Consider the following 17,132-nt stretch of genomic DNA (forward strand, 5'->3'; position numbering starts at 1 on the left):
CCCAGAATCCTCAGCATCTTTATAGACTCCAGATTCAATGTGTAACAGTTACAGAAAAGGGCCAAACCTTGAGACCCTGTAATGAGATAAACTGTGGTTGTAAAACCTTTATTGTTTAAAGGAGAAGGTTACCTGATGATATCATCAGGGATATCTTGAATGAAGCTCACCAGTTTAAATATTTGACCAGTTCAATTTTTTACCAGTTCTAAGAAAACATGAATGTAAACAATTAATTATTAAGATTAAAAAATCAGTTGTACGAATGTTTCATGAGTAGAAAACACAGTTGTCTGTTTGTTTGCCCTGAACAATACACACAATGTGTTTTTTTTACAAGAAAACTCCACTGGGCACCACAGAATATAAACGGGGAGATCAGTGGCCCTAAAACCTGTCATCTTCACTGACTGATGATGTTACAAAACATCCCTTGACACTGATACATCCACTTGCTTTCGGCCAAATCTGACAGACAGCTGGGATAAATGACTGTTCAGTTCTTGAAAATCTGACCCCAGGCCAGTTCAGATTATAAAACAGATGATTAGAGAGGTTAACAAACATCCAACTCAGCGAACTTTCACAATTTTTTTTTTTCTTCACTATGATCTGCAGCCAATGACTCAGGCTCTGATCATCTTTAATAACTCCAACAGTAATTAAGGAAATGCCGAGCTACATGCAGGGAGACAAAGTTAATCATCTCCATTATTTACCACGAGTGGAATATTAACCAAGAGTGAGGAACTGAATGTGTTGCGCTTCTTAGGAAGTTCAGTGCTCAGTGCTTGAGTCACAGAAAAAGTGGATGAGCAATGTTTTTCTCTCTCCCTGGGGGTTGAATCAGGCACATGCAGCAAAAAACATGACTCCAGTGAGCAGGGAGCTGAAGATGGGGCCAGGGGAACAATGACACATCATGTATCATCTTACACATCCCAGCACTGCTCTGACTTAAGCCCTCGACAGAAGTATGATTGAGTAACAACTTACCATAAAACCACTCCCAACCAATTTCACTTCTTAATATGTTGTGTGCGTGTGTGTGTGTCTGTGTGCAGGCTGCATGCACATTTGTCCCTCAGCGCACACAGCCTCAACACACTATATTACTATATCCCCCTCTGGATTCCTTTAAACAAGATAGATACAGAATGATGGCTGCAGCATCATGTTCACAGAATTTATCATTGTTATATTCAGATTAAATCATCCTCACGTTCTCCCAAAAGCCGAGAGGAGCAGCGGAGCATTTCACACAACCACTGCATTTTCCATTGCGTTGTAGATGAAGTCAGATCTCGTTCCCTTTGCTACAGGCACAGTGGAGAAACAGCATCTACCTACTAAGTCCACAGACGTCTGTCTGTATGTGGCACTCGAGAACCGTTCATATTTTCGGCTTTCAACATGTCTTCTTCAAAACTATTTGTTGGCAACTGGTGGGACACATCATTTTTATTTCACCCTATTGGATTAACACAGGGGTCACGGGTGCGCAGTTGCTGATCCTTATCGTGGCAATAACATTCATAGAATCACCTCCTCCTTAGCAATTTGTCTTTAAGATAAAAGCAGATTTGTTTGGTCGGCGTAATGCTTTATATCGAGCTGAACTACAGAGCTTTTATTTTGAAAGGTTTTGACCTTGGGTCTGAGGATTGTGTCGGTTGCTCAACCGCCCTCTGAAATAGCCAACATGCAATTTATGAAAAAATGACTTACTAATTCAGTTTCATTTTATGGAAAACATTGACTATACATTTTTCACTGTAGATAAACCAGGTAGGATGAACACAAACTCTCACTCTGCACCAGACTGTATATAAAAAGCTCTTCACACAACGTCCAGGACACAAACATTAAAAAAGAGACAGTATTTTGTAGAATTGTTTGAGGACGACTCACTAATGACAAGAAATAATTCTGAAGTAGCTCCTGGGCGTTACTAAGTTTAGAACGGGCACTGTACTAGTTTCTTAAAATCTGTTTTCTGCTCTTTTAGTTATAAAAAAACAAACACTCGAAAACACTTCATCCCATTTATCCATCATGTTTTATTCAACAATATAATTTTTGCTCTTCAGAGTACAATCAATATAAGGTACATATGACAAAATATATTTTAAATACAAGAGAAAAAAAACATTAAGGCATTTCAATGATTAACAGTCTTGACAGCATGACTGATTAGTGTTACATTTTTGTGTTTATACCTCTAAGGCACTATTGCATGATCACTGCAGAAACCACATAAAAGACTTCCAGGCAAAGATGGATGAGTTTCTACACTTGCAGAGCGCTGCTGACAACAATGTCGATTTTCGATGTGGTTTTCAGTGCAATGTGTCTAAAGTGTACAGTGTTTCAGCAATAAGCCAGAACAGATACGCGGAGTCACGAAAAGCGAAGCAGGTAGTGAAAGAGTACTCCTCTTCAAAAAGTGTGGTGGCATTGTATTAACACTTTAATAATAATCCCCTGTTTCACACATGAACTATAGGTACATGGCGAAGCACTGTAATTATCTTTATCACGCACGCCAGCCTGGTGCCAGTGCGACTTCTGGACTGGGGCCGACATTAGAAAGCCCAGCTGTTCCTCTGGGGGATCCGCAGTGGCACCAATGAGGGGTCAATTGGCCAAGGCGTGTTACGAAAGCCTCATTTCCTGTGGAGTGCTCTCGGGTTCAGAAATCTTGGTTATTGCCTCTGTGACCGAGGGCTGTTATAGGATGGCATCAAAGAAACACATAAACAGCTCAACCACATCAACTTGCGGCAGAGAACAAGCCCCTTCTTACTCTTTCCTTTTCTCCCCCTCGGTGTTTCACACTTTCACTTGCTTGCATGCAAAAACAAAGCCAGGCACACACACTCACTCTCACCCATCCACACACACAAACACTTGCACACACACGGACACACACACATAGATTTGTTACCTAGGTATGTACACAACTTAACTCCTGTCAGTAAAGTCCACGAGCACGAAGCCTGTTGTCGTACAAAGTTAAGCAGTCTCTCAACTCACAGGCAAATTCCCTCCCTTTACACTTCTGAACTGTTCTGGACTCCTCTGGAAGTTATTACTCATGAGTAAAACTGTACAGACACTTGCATGAATAGCGTGGCGCAGCAGCACTAACCCCTACGACATTTATCAACAAAAGCACGTGATTTAAAAAAATTACTTCTGTATCAAAAGAAGCTCATACTGGATATTTGTCATGTATATTAATAAAGAAAATATGATTTTTTGGTCTGTCTTGCTTAAGACAGAGTGCTTCACTGATATACAAACAGGTTATTGTAAGCACTTCTGGTCGTAACAAAGTGATAAATGTGGGTGCAGCTGCATCAAAAATCCATCCACGTTAGTGTGTGTGTCCACTAGGCGTCTTTTTCGGCGTGCCACTGCTCTGATCCCAATTACTTTCAGTATGGAAGAAGCAAACTGATGCATACAGCATCTTTCTTATGTCACTTTCAGGCACTTAAAGTACAAAACATTTAAACTTTAAAGATTACAGAGCCCAATTCTTCAAGACACTAAAACTTTTCATATATGCCTCCAAGCACCTTGAGAGAAAGAGATGCCCAGTGGTCACATCACAACATGGACTGGTCTGTCTTGAGCCATTCTGAACTGACGTGCTGCTGTAAGAGTCTTAAAACTGCCTATGTTATATGTTGTATGCATGTATTTTATGAAAATATACAGTATTTTATGCTAAAACAGGCATCTGCTGTGCTACACTGCTATGTTTCCTGAACCGGACTTGTGTGGGCTGTTGGGAATTGCGGTGGTGCTCAGAAAGCGTATGGCCCGACTATGATGGTGAGCCGCAGCAGTGAGCTGGAGCGGTAGTTCATGGTCAGATGGTGAGTGATCATCTCCAGGTCTATGACGTACTCCCTGGGGCCTGTCAGAGGCTTGGTTAGCACCAGCATGGCGCTCACATTGCTGGAACGCTGCAAAAAACGCTATCAGTTAGCATGTGAATACAGATTTTTATACTATTTTAACATTGGTGGGATATGGCATATTATATTAAATCAATTTCTGTTGGTTTTGCAGTCTACATTCAGACATTCATGATCCCCAGAGGATAAATCCTAACAATGTTGGTCATCCCCTGACTTTTTACGAAGCACCACCAACAGGTTTACTTTTTGGGCTTGCAGTTATGTAGCAAGGTCCCACCAACACACACGCTCACCCAATCATGAGACCCAGTCATGTTGTCAATCATGACGTTTCACTCCGTGTTATAGCATCAAATAACTGATTGAAACTTGAACCTACATCAGTGTGGTTATAACTACCTAAAATGACAGGAACCATCATTGAAAAACAATGATTTGATGTGTAGGCTACTTTGACTTGTTAGTTCAGTCCATGTCCCATCTACCAACATGGAGGGGGTAGGGGTTATGACCTATACTGCAGCCAACCACCAGGTGAGATGCTTTGGCTTTACTTTTGGGAGCAGTCATGTCTTCCACCTTTAAATACAGTCTATGCTGAACATGGTAAACGTTATACCTACAGGGCACCAACATGTTAGCATTGTCACTGGGAATTATGCTAAAACTAGCCTTTGGTTCACTGTGTATGTGCAGCCTAACGGAAGCGCTTGCATGGGTGTTGACTCTTAAGTCTTGCTTGCTTGAAGTGCCAAACAATATCTTGGAAATGGGGGGGACACAGCATAACTCTAACTACTGCGTTACAAGTGCCATATGTTGATAAAGTAGCAGGTTGGGTAATTGTACAAGGTGGAGTCAGGATGATAATGACAGCTGTGAAAATGTGAGTAATTTAATGGATTTAGATTGAAAATTCAAGAAAATCACAATAACCAGCAGTTTAGCATTTAAGTAGCTGATTATCGCCTGATACACCCTCCACCAGATTTACATGCCAGACCAAAACAAGAAAGAGATTCCCATTAAGCTCTTACCCGCAGGAAGAATTCCCCTGCCTCGTTCCCAGCCTTGATCCTGAAGGTGTTGTGTGTGTTGGAGTAGATGTTGGTGGCCTGAATCTGGAACACGTCTGCTGGCACGGTCCGGTCTGCCTGGATGCTCATGTACTTGTAGACAATTGACGGTGGGAGACCCTGGCACTCAGCCTGAGAACGGCAGATACAGCGGCTGCAAACACACAACAATTACGAAGATCTCTGTGAAACTGGCAGCACCGATGATGGTGAAACAAAAGAAGTCGATGATGTTTACTGACTTCTCAGAGGTTTTGGCATATGGCGCCTCACAGGGGTTTCTGGGATAGCAGCGGAAGCCTCCGTAATAGTTCCAGCACATTTCATCATCTTGGCAGTTATGGGTCCCCGTCTCACATTCATTTGTGTCTGGTGATTGGCAAAGAGAGACAGGGAAGAAAAAAATATTGACCAGTCAGAAATAGCTGAAGGACGATGCTACTGTCCTTCACTTCAAAAACATAGGCCAAACAAACTCTGCACACTTTAGCTGCTTTGAAACCTGCACTCTCCGGAGGGGCTGTATGTGAGAAACAAGTGTCCGAGTGAGAGGCTTCAGACTTTCTCCACAATCTCCAACCAACCCCCTAGTGAAAAGTCTAGATAATGTCAGAATGTGAGAAAACAGCAGGCGATCATCCAGAGGATTCACCACAAGCAGGTGGGGGTGTTGATGAGGTTTCATACACAGGACAGACGCATAAATGAACAAAACAAAAAGAAAGCAAATGCCATAGGATTAAAAAGCGGTGCCAAACACCAACAAAGTTGTCAAGAGAGCTTTTGGTGATACGGGTGTAAATGTAAACATGTGATCAATACCCCCCGTGAGATTTCGGTGTTTTCAACACTTCTGAGCAGAGAATCTCCTGCTGCGTTGTTTGTGTGTGAAAGGCAACCTCCAGAAATTCAAGACCCAAATGTCCGGACATTCTCCAGAGTTCATGTTTGAAAACGGCTTTTCAGGACAATTTGGGGATGGTGTTGTTGCTGCATTTCCAGCAGCTGTGAAGAGGCGAGGAAATGCGAGAGGGAAGCCCCAGTGTGGATGCAACCCCACACAGGCCTGACTGCAGCTCTTTCCCTGCAGCACCATGAAAATACTCTGATCAAACGTGCCCCAGACCGCAGGGCTATTTCTGGCACAGCAACCTGGATTCATCACTGAAAGGTTCCCCCTGACACAACAGGGCGAATTCATGGCTGCCCCTATAAAGCCCTGCACCTGACCGAGGGGGGAGAGGAAAAAATAACAGCTCGCCCTTTGAGCGAACGCCGGCGCTTCAAATAAATCCACTTCAAGAAACCAACATCATGCATATAAATTCACAGAGGTGGCTCAGCGGGGCAACACAAAGTTGCTGTGTTTGTGTTGCCTAACCTCCGCATTCTTTCCATGACAGTACGGGTTGAGAGAGAGTGAGCTTCAGTCCTGCTGAACTGAGGTAGAATAGTGGACGATAGCAACGACGATCGAGTTTCCCTTTACAATTATCTTCAAAGTGTTCAGGAAGAGCCGGGAGGGAGGTAGAAAGAGGGGGGGGGGGAGATCTCGCTTTGGGAACTTTGTTGTGTGTGAAAACAGCGAGGAGGGTAAGATAGATAAATAAATAAACGGAGAGGGGATTAAAAAAGATTGATAGAGGGAAAAAGGGGAGAGGAAAAAAAAAAGGAGGAGTGCAGTACCTTGACACAACCTGTTTCCCTGGAGCTGATATCCCTCTGGACACTCGCAGGAGTAACTTCCTGGGCTGTTGATACACTGGTACTGACACATGTAGCTGGAGAAGCTGCACTCATCAATATCTGTACAGGAAATATGCAACGACACACACACACACACACACACACACACACACACACACACACACACACACACACACACACACACACACACACAAACAGAAACAGAAAGGGGTTGAGGTAGTGCACGTTAGCAATTGGGAATGTGATGTGCTGCTTTCAAATACATATTTTTGTGCGCGTGCATGTGTGTGTGTGTGTGTGTGTGTGCGTGCACATCCACCTTGGCAGGAGACCATGTCCTGTGCCAGCTCGTAGCCCTGGTCACACTGGCAGAGGAAAGAGCCAATCAGGTTGTAGCAGTGGTGCTGACAGGGACTCTGCACGTCACACTCATTCACATCTGGAACAAAAGCACATTTTCTATAGGGATGTTGTGAGGGTCAAAACTAACTTGTTACACACACACACACACACACACACACACACACACACACACACACACACACACACACACACACACACACACACACACACACACACACACACACACACACACACACACACACACACACACACACACACACACACACACACACACACACACACACCCTGTACTCTACACATAGCTAAGAACCAGTCATGGCTTTTGATGGATTTTCTGAATACTTTTCAGAGAGAACAGCTCTTCATCACAGCACGACATTTTCAATAACTTCCTCTAACTTCGGCGGGAGATTTGCTGTGTGCTTCAGGTTGCACGGTCAATTTCAGGATAGCTCCGAGGCTCCAGGCATCAACAGCCCGTGCACCGCTTGTTTTGTTCAAATCTCAAAATATCCGCATCCCGAGAAAACCAGGGGCATGAGAAAAACACTGGACTGACATCCTCCGCTGTGTATGACACGAGATGATTTAATATCTCACTTCTATTCATGCATTTTTATCAATTAGCCATGTTAATGCTCATTTGTTTGCCTTTATGTTTGATCATGTATTACCATTAATTCTCTGTTGGCCCAATGTGTGTGGTTTTGCTCCACTTGCATTTCCATTAGAGCAGTCTACCGAAAGTTCTCCCGAAGTTAGATATAAATATATGTAATTATGATTATTATTATCATACACTCTTGCCGTTTGTATTGAGCGTGCAAGTAGCAGCAGGTACCTGAGTCTATTAAAAGTCAGCCTGGTAATTGTGCAGATTAGGGTGGATAACTGCTCCGACACAAAATGTCTGACAGGCTGCCTGTGAATAACAAAGCACTGAATCCAACTGTTTTTATAATTCGATGTCGTGCACACACACGCACACACGCACACGCACGCACGCACACACACATACACACACAAGCACACATGGCTTTGCAGTGACTTACCGACACAGCTGTGGTTGTTGCTGGCGAACTTGTGACCCTCGTTGCACTCGCAGTAGTACGAGCCCTGGGTGTTAACACATCTGTGTATGCAGTAGTGGTTCAGGGCACACTCGTCTTTGTCTGCCGGAAAAAACACGGCACACACAATGCACAGGGGAGATAATGAGGATATGAGCAGTGGGATGCATTGCAAAAAAAAAAGCAAGTGTTTAAAGACCTCACCGACGCAGTGGTCTCCGTTCCTCTGCAAGCCTTGAGCACACTGGCAGGTGTAGGAGCCTCTGGTGTTGTAGCACGTCTGTTCGGAGCCACAAGTGTGTCTACCTGTCGCACACTCATCTAGGTCTGCAATAAACACACAAAAACTGCCATGTTAAGAGGGAGCCACACGGACTTCATGCAGGAACAAATGGTAGACAAAGCAAAGCAACGTGTCTGGACTGTACGCGTCCTGTGATCTGTGATGTGTGAAGGACTTTCTGCAGACAGAGAAATCTGTGATCACCGACACCATCACATCACACACGTGGGCATAAACACACATTCACAGGAGTGGAGGCCATCAAATAAAGAGGGCTTTTATTTAGCAGCTCCGGGTGAAAGGGGATGGGGGGGGGGGAGCACAGATTACATCTTCTACTAACAGGACAGCTTTTTGAAGGTGGGAGTTTGTGTGTGTGTGTGTGTGTGTATGAAAAGAGGGAGAAACAGCTCAACTGATAAGTCATGTGCTTTCTACCATAACACCTCTCTCTCTCAACAGACATCCATCAGGCCAAAAGCACATAGATGCAAATGTATTTACATTCAGTCTCTCGCCCCATCATTAATTACTTATATACCACGATAAGGAGTATTTTGATGTTAGAATAAGAAGATTAAAAGCACAAGCTCCTGCCACAAAGATGCAACATCTCCCAAATCATTTGAAAACATTGTAAAATGTCTTTACTGTAAACAGCTCTGCACATTTATCACAGACCTTTTGATAAACATGATTTCAGAAGTGCAAGCTCAAAAGTTGCACACTCAGATTTTATAGTTAAGACCAGATTGCTTGAGATAAAACGGTACTTTTGTTATTAGATAAGTTTTTAGGCAAAGTTTGAATTTTTCCATCTTGGACTAAAATACATGACACCACATGAGTGGAAAATATTCTCCTATCATCTTGATCCTACGACAATTTTGGTTTGTTTTAGAGCCACAGCCTCTTACAAAAAGACCTTTCTCACTATAACCCCCTCACCCGCTTTCTTCTGAACCTCCATCTCCCCCCCCCACCCCCCCTCCACACACACACACGCACACACTCACACTACAAATACGCCCATACTGTATATGCTCATCCCTGTGGGCCCGTCAGCCGTCCTCTTGGGTGGTCTGACTCAACACATCATATGCAGACAGCCAGTGGGCATCAGTTTAAGAGCATGACAGTTATCCTCAATACCACACGCACACAAACTCACACAGGAAAGGAGGGGGGAGTTTTTCTGCATTGTGATTTGACACATGCACACGTCTAAAAATAATCTGAAGAACCTGAGTGGTAAACTAAAGACTGGAAAACCAAAAAGCTGCACTCTATCCTGCCTTGCTGGCAGTGCTGCCTTGATGGACATGTTGGTATTCTCCCTCCTGCAGTATTTATTTGCAATTCACCTGAGAGCTACAAGTACTGCCCTGCACTTGTATGACTCACACATCTCATATGACTTGACCTTTAACTTTGTCCACGGAAATCTAATCAATCAATCTTTGAGTAGAAGTGACAACTGGTCAAAAAGAAATTCCCTAAAGGCAGACTTGAGATATCATGTGTTATTCAAAAAGCAAAAACCTTTGACGCCCAAAATCTAATCAGTTTATCCCTGAATCAAAGAGAAAATTTGAACCAAATTTGCAAGGATTCTCGAAATACATTCTTAAGATAACGTGTTCACAAGGCAAAAAAAGGGCTTTGTGAGGCCACAGCAACCATGACCTTTGACCGTTGAGCACAACAATCGAATCACCTCATCCTTGAGTCCAAGTAAACGTTTGTACCTAATTTAAACTAATTTCCTAACTGTATTCCTGAGATGTTGTGTTCACAAAACCCAAACTATGATTTGTAAAGTCAAAGTGACCTTGAACTTTCATCATCAATTTCTAAAGGTCTTCATGAGATATTGTGTTCACAAGATTAAAATGTGATTTGTGAGTTCACAGTGACTTTAATCTTCGACTTTTGACCTTCAAGTCTTTCTTGAATCAAAGTGAATGTTTGAAGAAATTCCCTTAAGGCGTTCTTAAGATAATGTGTTCACAAAGATGGGAGGAACAACCCTAAAACATAAAGCCTCTGGTCACAAAACTCCCTTGGATTGATAAATTAAACCAATAGAATCAGATGAGGAAAATCCACCTTGCTTTAACATAGATATGTTGCCTGACGCACTGCCTCCACAATCCAGTGGGACTGGTGCCGGTGAAAAATTGGCTTGATTTGCTGTGGAAGAGCTCGTGAAACAAAAGGTGGACAGAGGGCGAGTAGTCATCAAACCTTACAGGAAGGAAAGGGAAGACGGCTTCACTGTGTTCAGCTCTACATGAGCACGGTGATAAGACGAGCTCAGTACATCAGGGACAAAACCAGGGCTTATCTGAAGGTGCACCTGAGAGACAACAGGTGTGAATTACACAGAGGGAGGAATGCCCAGTCAAGGCCTGTTGCAGAATGACCCTCTTTGTAAAAGGACAAAGATAAAAGCAGTGTTGTTCTGGAAGAATCTGTGCTCTGATGTGGCCTGAGAGGCATGTGGGAAAGTGCTGCAACCAGCACCAAGTGTCAGGGAGAAACCAAACGCTTGGATTGCAGCAGTATCACATTGTGGGATACTATGACACTTGCAAAAGCTTCATGACATGGCTGTTAAAAAAAGCCCTGGTGCATTAGGAGGGCTCCTGTCGCTGTTGGTGGTCGACCTGCAGCGTCCAGATCCAGCCTCTACCTACCTGGTCTAAATGTGGACAATAGATTTATACAGAACCAATAACGTAGTCCATTTGACTGAAAGCAAGAAAAGGTTAGATGGGAGACAGCACCAGTCAAAAGCTGATATCAAGCCTCTGTGAATCACAGCCACACCCACTTCCTGCAGGTATTTGGTGATTCATAGAGACTGGAAATGCCTTGCCTTCCGGCTGTAGATTCTGACAACACTAGTCTGAGACTCCCGATAAAATAGAGTCCTGTCTGTTGATGCTGTCACTGTGCCAAGAAACACACAACAAAACTATGATACCAGTGGTTTTAGTGAGAGAAAAAACTAAATTTGGCCAATATGTACGATATTTAGTGTGTTAGCATGTTAGTTAACATTTGCTAATTACGAATATACACAAGCTGTTGGGAATGCCCCGTTTGCAGGGAATTGGTCGTGCAACAAAATGGTGGATGAATTTATGGCAATAAAATGTCTGGATCCTAATGGTTATTATTCTGATGAAGAAAATATCTTGGTTTAAACCATGGAATGTACAAAAAGATTGAAAATAGGACAGCTCATGAAAGCCAAAGAGTGTCAATCGCCTCCTGGTGGCGCGCTGCAGTATAGGGTCATAAATCCAGGCTCCTCCATGTTAGTGGAAAGGACATGGACCAAACTGAAAAGTCGAAATACACGTTAAATACACTTTTCTTAAAGATGGTGTCTGTCATTATAGGTTTTTCTTATGACACTGATGTTTGTTCCATTGTTCATTTTTCCAGTAAGTTTGGATTTATTAGTTATTTGATGCTATAAAAACAGGTGAAACGCCATGACTGACAGCTGCGAGACCTCGCTAACGCGGCTCCATCAACCGATCGCTACTGTGGCTCCAAATGTGCAAGATGGCTGCGTTCGTATCTGGAATGTTTTCGGCTTAATTTCTGGACAGTGGGAGGAAGTGATGACTCGTTCACCATCTTTGGGTACAGTCTATGTTTTAAACTTGTATTTTCCAGAACAGGATTAACGTTAGCTCAGTGTTTGAGTGATTGCAGTGGACTCAGGATAAAAACCTAGCTAAAGGTGGTCCACATATGGGTTCAAGACATGTGCTACAAATCAGCTCCTCATAGCAGGATTAGCTGTTTTTTTGTTGCAGATTGTTGCCAAGAAGAATTAAATCGGATGGACTTTGAATGATCTTGAATTACCGAAAACATATTATGCCACTGTTGGGCCGAGTGGTGATGGTTACCTAGGAGAGGTGATTCAGTTTGTGCATCATTATAAAAGGTGTTGCTGGTGCAGGGCAGACATCTGCAGCTGGGTCATGTTTCAACACTTCCTTACATAAGGTGTAGGAACCACTAGAGAAAGAATTAACAGCACATGACTGTTGAATTGTGTCGATGCAGCGTAGCTTCCCAAGAAGTTGTGTGAACAGAGGTGCACGAGTTATATCCTCGCTCCCTTCAAGAACGAGAGCTCTAAATAAAAGCATATGTGCTGAACGCAATCCAAAGGTTCATTCACGGGAATATGTTGTGGTAACTGCTACTTTGTCACTAAACCTTTAAGAAGCTGCCAATACAAAGTTACACAGAAGTGTGTGAGTGTGCGTGTGTGCAAGAGTGTGTGTGTATTGTGTGTGTGTGTGTGTGGCTCTAGCTGGCTTTTAGGTCCCATAAAATCTCCAAAGCTTACCACATGCAGCACAGTCTATATAGTTTACACAGGAAAACAGATTTTACTGCAACAAAGTCATCAAATGTGATGATGTGTTGCATGTGGAGAGAAGTGACTCTGTTCTCCGAGGTCAGATTTTATTTAACTTTTTTCATTTAACACAAGTTTCTTGCAGAAGCGAGCCTGCCGCAACATCACAGGGAAAGATAAGGCAGTCCGGCAGAAGAGTGGAAGATGAGTGCAAGGAGAAGAATGAGGAGAAAGGGTGGAGGAGGCCTTTTTTTTTTTTAAACAAAAAAGGGCTTTTTAAGATTTGAAGTTAGATTTACAGCCGCGTGTGCATGTGTGATGTCAGAGTTAAAAAACTCCTTGCTTTTCAGGGAGATTAATTCTAAATGCCTTGCGGGAGCTGGGGGAGTGACGGGGATGGCGGCAGCTCAAAGAATGCGAGTGTGTGTGCACGGATGAGCGGGTATGTGCGCATAGGAGTTCCTGTTTGAGGTTCTCCAACATTAAGTGGCCTTTTTGCAGAGCTCATGCTTTTTAAGAATGGAAAGATGTAAAATGAAGAGAGTCACGTTTGATGCATGTGCACGGAAAAAAACATGTTTGTCCATTGTCTGGCCTGAATTCAGAACAATGTGTTACTTGCTGCAGATTTATACTGACATGATAGGGCTTGTTCTAATTATCACTTGAGAGCATTTAGTCTTGTTTTCACTGAACCGCTGCGATGGAAAGCAGGAGCCGATCCAGAGAACAGTTGGAGCCGTCCTGCTGTTGGACAGCATCTCCGTTTCCCTCTGATTATTGGATAATTCAATTTTTGGGAAAGCAGGGTGCAAGATGCGCAATGGTAATAGCCCATAAAATTTCACAGCCTCAAATTTATCAACATGTCATAGCCCAGCCCCTGAGCGCTTGGTTTTGCTTGACCTCAAACACCTTGATGCCCCCCCTCCTGGTGAACACAGCACCACATGTTGTTTAGCTTGTGCGGGAACTGCAGCTATCACTGGCTTGAACACGAACCTCAGGACAAATGGGAGTGGTAGTGTTTCCCTTTCAGTGCAAGTCCAAACACAAGAAATCAAAAAAGGAAAAAAGAAAAAATTCAAGACACTTAAACTTTATTTTCTGTGTATATTAATCCCTATTAGGACAAGAAATATTTCCATGCTCCGGCTCTTCACACCACTCCCATGATTCCCCCTCTCATCGCTCTCATTGTTCAGGAGGAACAGGAGTTTTTAGTCATGTTGACATTTATTAACTGATTTGTGAGTTTGTTCCACACACTTCTAAAGGTCGGGCAGAGTCTTGACGTTCTTGAAAATCCGTCCAGTGTGCCAGCTACATTCCTGACTGATAATAATCCTTCCTGTTACACTGAAAACGTCTCTGCAGCTATTCGATATGCAGAAGATCAATCACCCCTGCCCACCCGACACACCGATGGTCGGGTGGTAGCCATTTACAGCCTTCACAGAAAATCTGTGGCATGGAAGGAATGAAACCTGTAAACACGGACGCCGGCTGGTCGAAACAAATCACTGCGATAACATGAGAAACAAATTTTGCGATCACATGGGAGTGTCACCTAGCTGTGCGTGGCGCTGATTTATAACAGCCCCGTGTCCCTTTCCATCATGAGGTAAACGGAAAGAGCAACACGTGTGAGCACATCAGAGGAGGAAGCAGCTGGCTGTTGGACGGGCACCGACCTCTGGGAGAATAATAACAACAACATTAAGCACTTACAGAGAGGAGGCACGACAAAGCTGCTTCCCCCAACGCACGCTTCTCGCTGCCATCGTTGATGTGATGGCAGAAAGGAGCCAGCAGCAAAAACCACACGCAATAACAGAATACTGTACAGCAACACTGCACATGCCAAACGAGAGGCTGCCCGCAGGATGGACTGAAAAACACTCTGGCGCTTTCTGGCAACGTCAGGAAACAGATGATGTACGTTGAAATACAGCAGAGCTAGAAGCCATTCTCTGAAATGTATTTTAAGATTCCTCATGTCATGTGCTGCTTTTGTTCCAGGAGGTTTTTGCAGTTGTTTTATCGTGACTTTTGAAATCAATTTTGCCACAGTCATTAAACGTCCATTGAAGAATGGAAGATTCTTTGTTTATCAGCAGCTGAGGAGTTGCGACACCCACAGTTTTCAAAGCCAGAAATCTCAGTAATGTTGATTCAACAGTAACTTTAAAACATGACCTGTACCGGATGTCAGAGGCAGATATTGATTTCAGTAATTCTGGCAATTGTAAAGATGTATCGTCTTATCTTTCTCTTTTTTTTTAACTTTTCAACAAAAACACAAAAAAGTTGTGGAAATGTTCAATAAAGAACCCTCGAATCTGTCATAAAGTTGAAAAATAGTTGTCACTGCTCTCTGGTGGACAAGTGTGTCCACCAGAGAGTGTGAGAGTGTGTAATGACACTATTTAGGGAATTCTATCGAACATTTAAATATAAACATTTTAATATGAACCATCAAAGGTATTGAACAGATCAACATAACAAATGAATAAACCATAAAATAAAAATGATTAAGAGGTTTTGGTCAGGCTAGCGGCTGAGTGAGGCTTCGCATTTAGCTATTGCTAACATGCTAACATGCTAATGTTAATTGCATCCATCCAACTATTCGATCTTAACTACAAACCACCTTTGACGTATTTCAATCCAGACCGAAGTGTTGAGCTGACAGACAAGCAGTTACGGATCCAGGGGTGGGGCCAGGGGGGCACTGAATTCTGATTGGCCCCTGAACTGCCCCTGTTTATATTTTGTAAAATAAATCACTTACTAACAATACTAACAATAAATATGGAGCTTAAACATCAATTTGCCCCTGTATGTAAATGTTGCCCCCTTTATTGCCCCTGATCCAAATGTGCCACTGCCCAGAAGGCCTCGACAATTCACGGGCTAAAAGATGAAACACAAACTGGAGCTGCAGTGCAACAGGTGCAATCAGGTGATCACAGGGACGCAGTGATGCAGGACAGAGCAAATCATTAGTCTGAGCGCAGGTGGAGGAGAAGAGCTTAGCAGGTAATAGAAGGGTCCGGACGGCACAGAGGTGTGCCTCAGGTGTCTTTTGGTTTCAGATACCCTAAACAATTTCAACAGTTTTCATCAAGCAGACGTTTTCTGTTTGATCCCACTTCCTCCTGCAGAGCAACCAAATCACTGCGGAAAGTTTTCATTCGAGATCCTGTGTGTGTTCCCCTCTGCGTTGAAGATTCGGCTTATCTTTGAGAGATGTTCGAGGGGAAACCAACACGAACATGATAACATCTGAAGGAATTTCCTTGAAAAACTCTTTTCACAAAGACTGTTCTTCTGAGGCGCGTCTCTTCAAATGCAAATGTCAGGGTGAGACAGGAGTGGAGCTATAAAGTTTAAAACAGTAAAAGTTCGAAAGGTGGAGCCCGCGGGTGGCGCCGTGCTGCGCAACCACCGGGGCTCTCCCTCTCCCTCTCCCTCCGCATTCCTGCTCCTCGCAGATCGATCCGATGCTTATCTGTCAAGGTGGTGAGTAATTCTTACCATCACAAAAGATGGGCGCAAACGGAAAAAACAACCTCCGCCGACATTCCAGAGATATTCCTCCCAAAGTGCATTGCATCTGCACGGAAAAATGCTATTGCGTGTGCTCGGCCTCGTTCGGAAAAGTACACACGTTCTCTGACACAGGGGGCTTAGCGGCCTTAATAGAACATACTTGGGAAAGATTTCCAGCCACTGCAGGTGAGGAGCATCCAGACGTAGCAGAAATTAGTCAGGCATGTAGGTGGTAATGTGGCCTACATGACCTCAGGAAACCAGACAGGTAAACAGGAGTGGCATGTCCTTTCATGTCCCATAGTGCAGCGCATGAGCGTCTAATTTAGAGATGAAAAATAAATAGGCAGAAGCTGAAGTATGTAAACTCCAGGCTCCTGGGGAGAATAATGGAACCCTCAAAGTGTAAAACATGATATTTATCGTTGTCTTTGACCGATATTATACGTCTGAGCGGCCAATGAAAGCACAGTTAGTTTGTATTTCTCAAACAGGAGGGCGTGCTCTCAAACTGTGCTCAACATCAACGGATAATAAAACAACCTCTTTCCACTTTTCATCAGATTTTGCGACCGATTCGGACACTCTTGACGGACAACCTTCATTTCTGAGAGGAAGTGATCTCAACGCTGATGAAAATAAGAGTTTATATGAGTACACAAGAGTACAACAAGCCACTTGTGGGCATCTCCCGCTGCTAAACACAGAGAGTGTGTGTGTGTGTGTGTGTGTTTGGAGGGTAGGGAGGTCATG

General features: G+C 43.5%; 1 protein-coding gene across 2 annotated transcripts in view; it reads right to left on the minus strand.

Moving 5' to 3' along the window:
* Positions 1-2,040: 2,040 nt before the first annotated feature.
* Positions 2,041-17,132, minus strand: part of efemp1 (EGF containing fibulin extracellular matrix protein 1) — a 19,521-nt gene continuing 4,429 nt past the window's right edge. For both annotated transcript variants that reach the window (XM_034609001.1, XM_034609000.1), the window contains exons 5-11: positions 8,353-8,475; positions 8,131-8,250; positions 7,035-7,154; positions 6,695-6,814; positions 5,251-5,377; positions 4,970-5,162; positions 2,041-3,977 (exon numbers count right to left, since the gene is read on the minus strand). In XM_034609001.1, the coding sequence (XP_034464892.1) occupies positions 3,816-3,977; positions 4,970-5,162; positions 5,251-5,377; positions 6,695-6,814; positions 7,035-7,154; positions 8,131-8,250; positions 8,353-8,475 (965 nt within the window). In that variant the 3' untranslated portion in view covers positions 2,041-3,815. The remainder of the gene's footprint in view (positions 3,978-4,969; positions 5,163-5,250; positions 5,378-6,694; positions 6,815-7,034; positions 7,155-8,130; positions 8,251-8,352; positions 8,476-17,132) is intronic.

Source organism: Hippoglossus hippoglossus, chromosome 15 (genome assembly GCF_009819705.1).
Source record: "Hippoglossus hippoglossus isolate fHipHip1 chromosome 15, fHipHip1.pri, whole genome shotgun sequence".
NCBI lineage: Eukaryota > Metazoa > Chordata > Actinopteri > Pleuronectiformes > Pleuronectidae > Hippoglossus > Hippoglossus hippoglossus.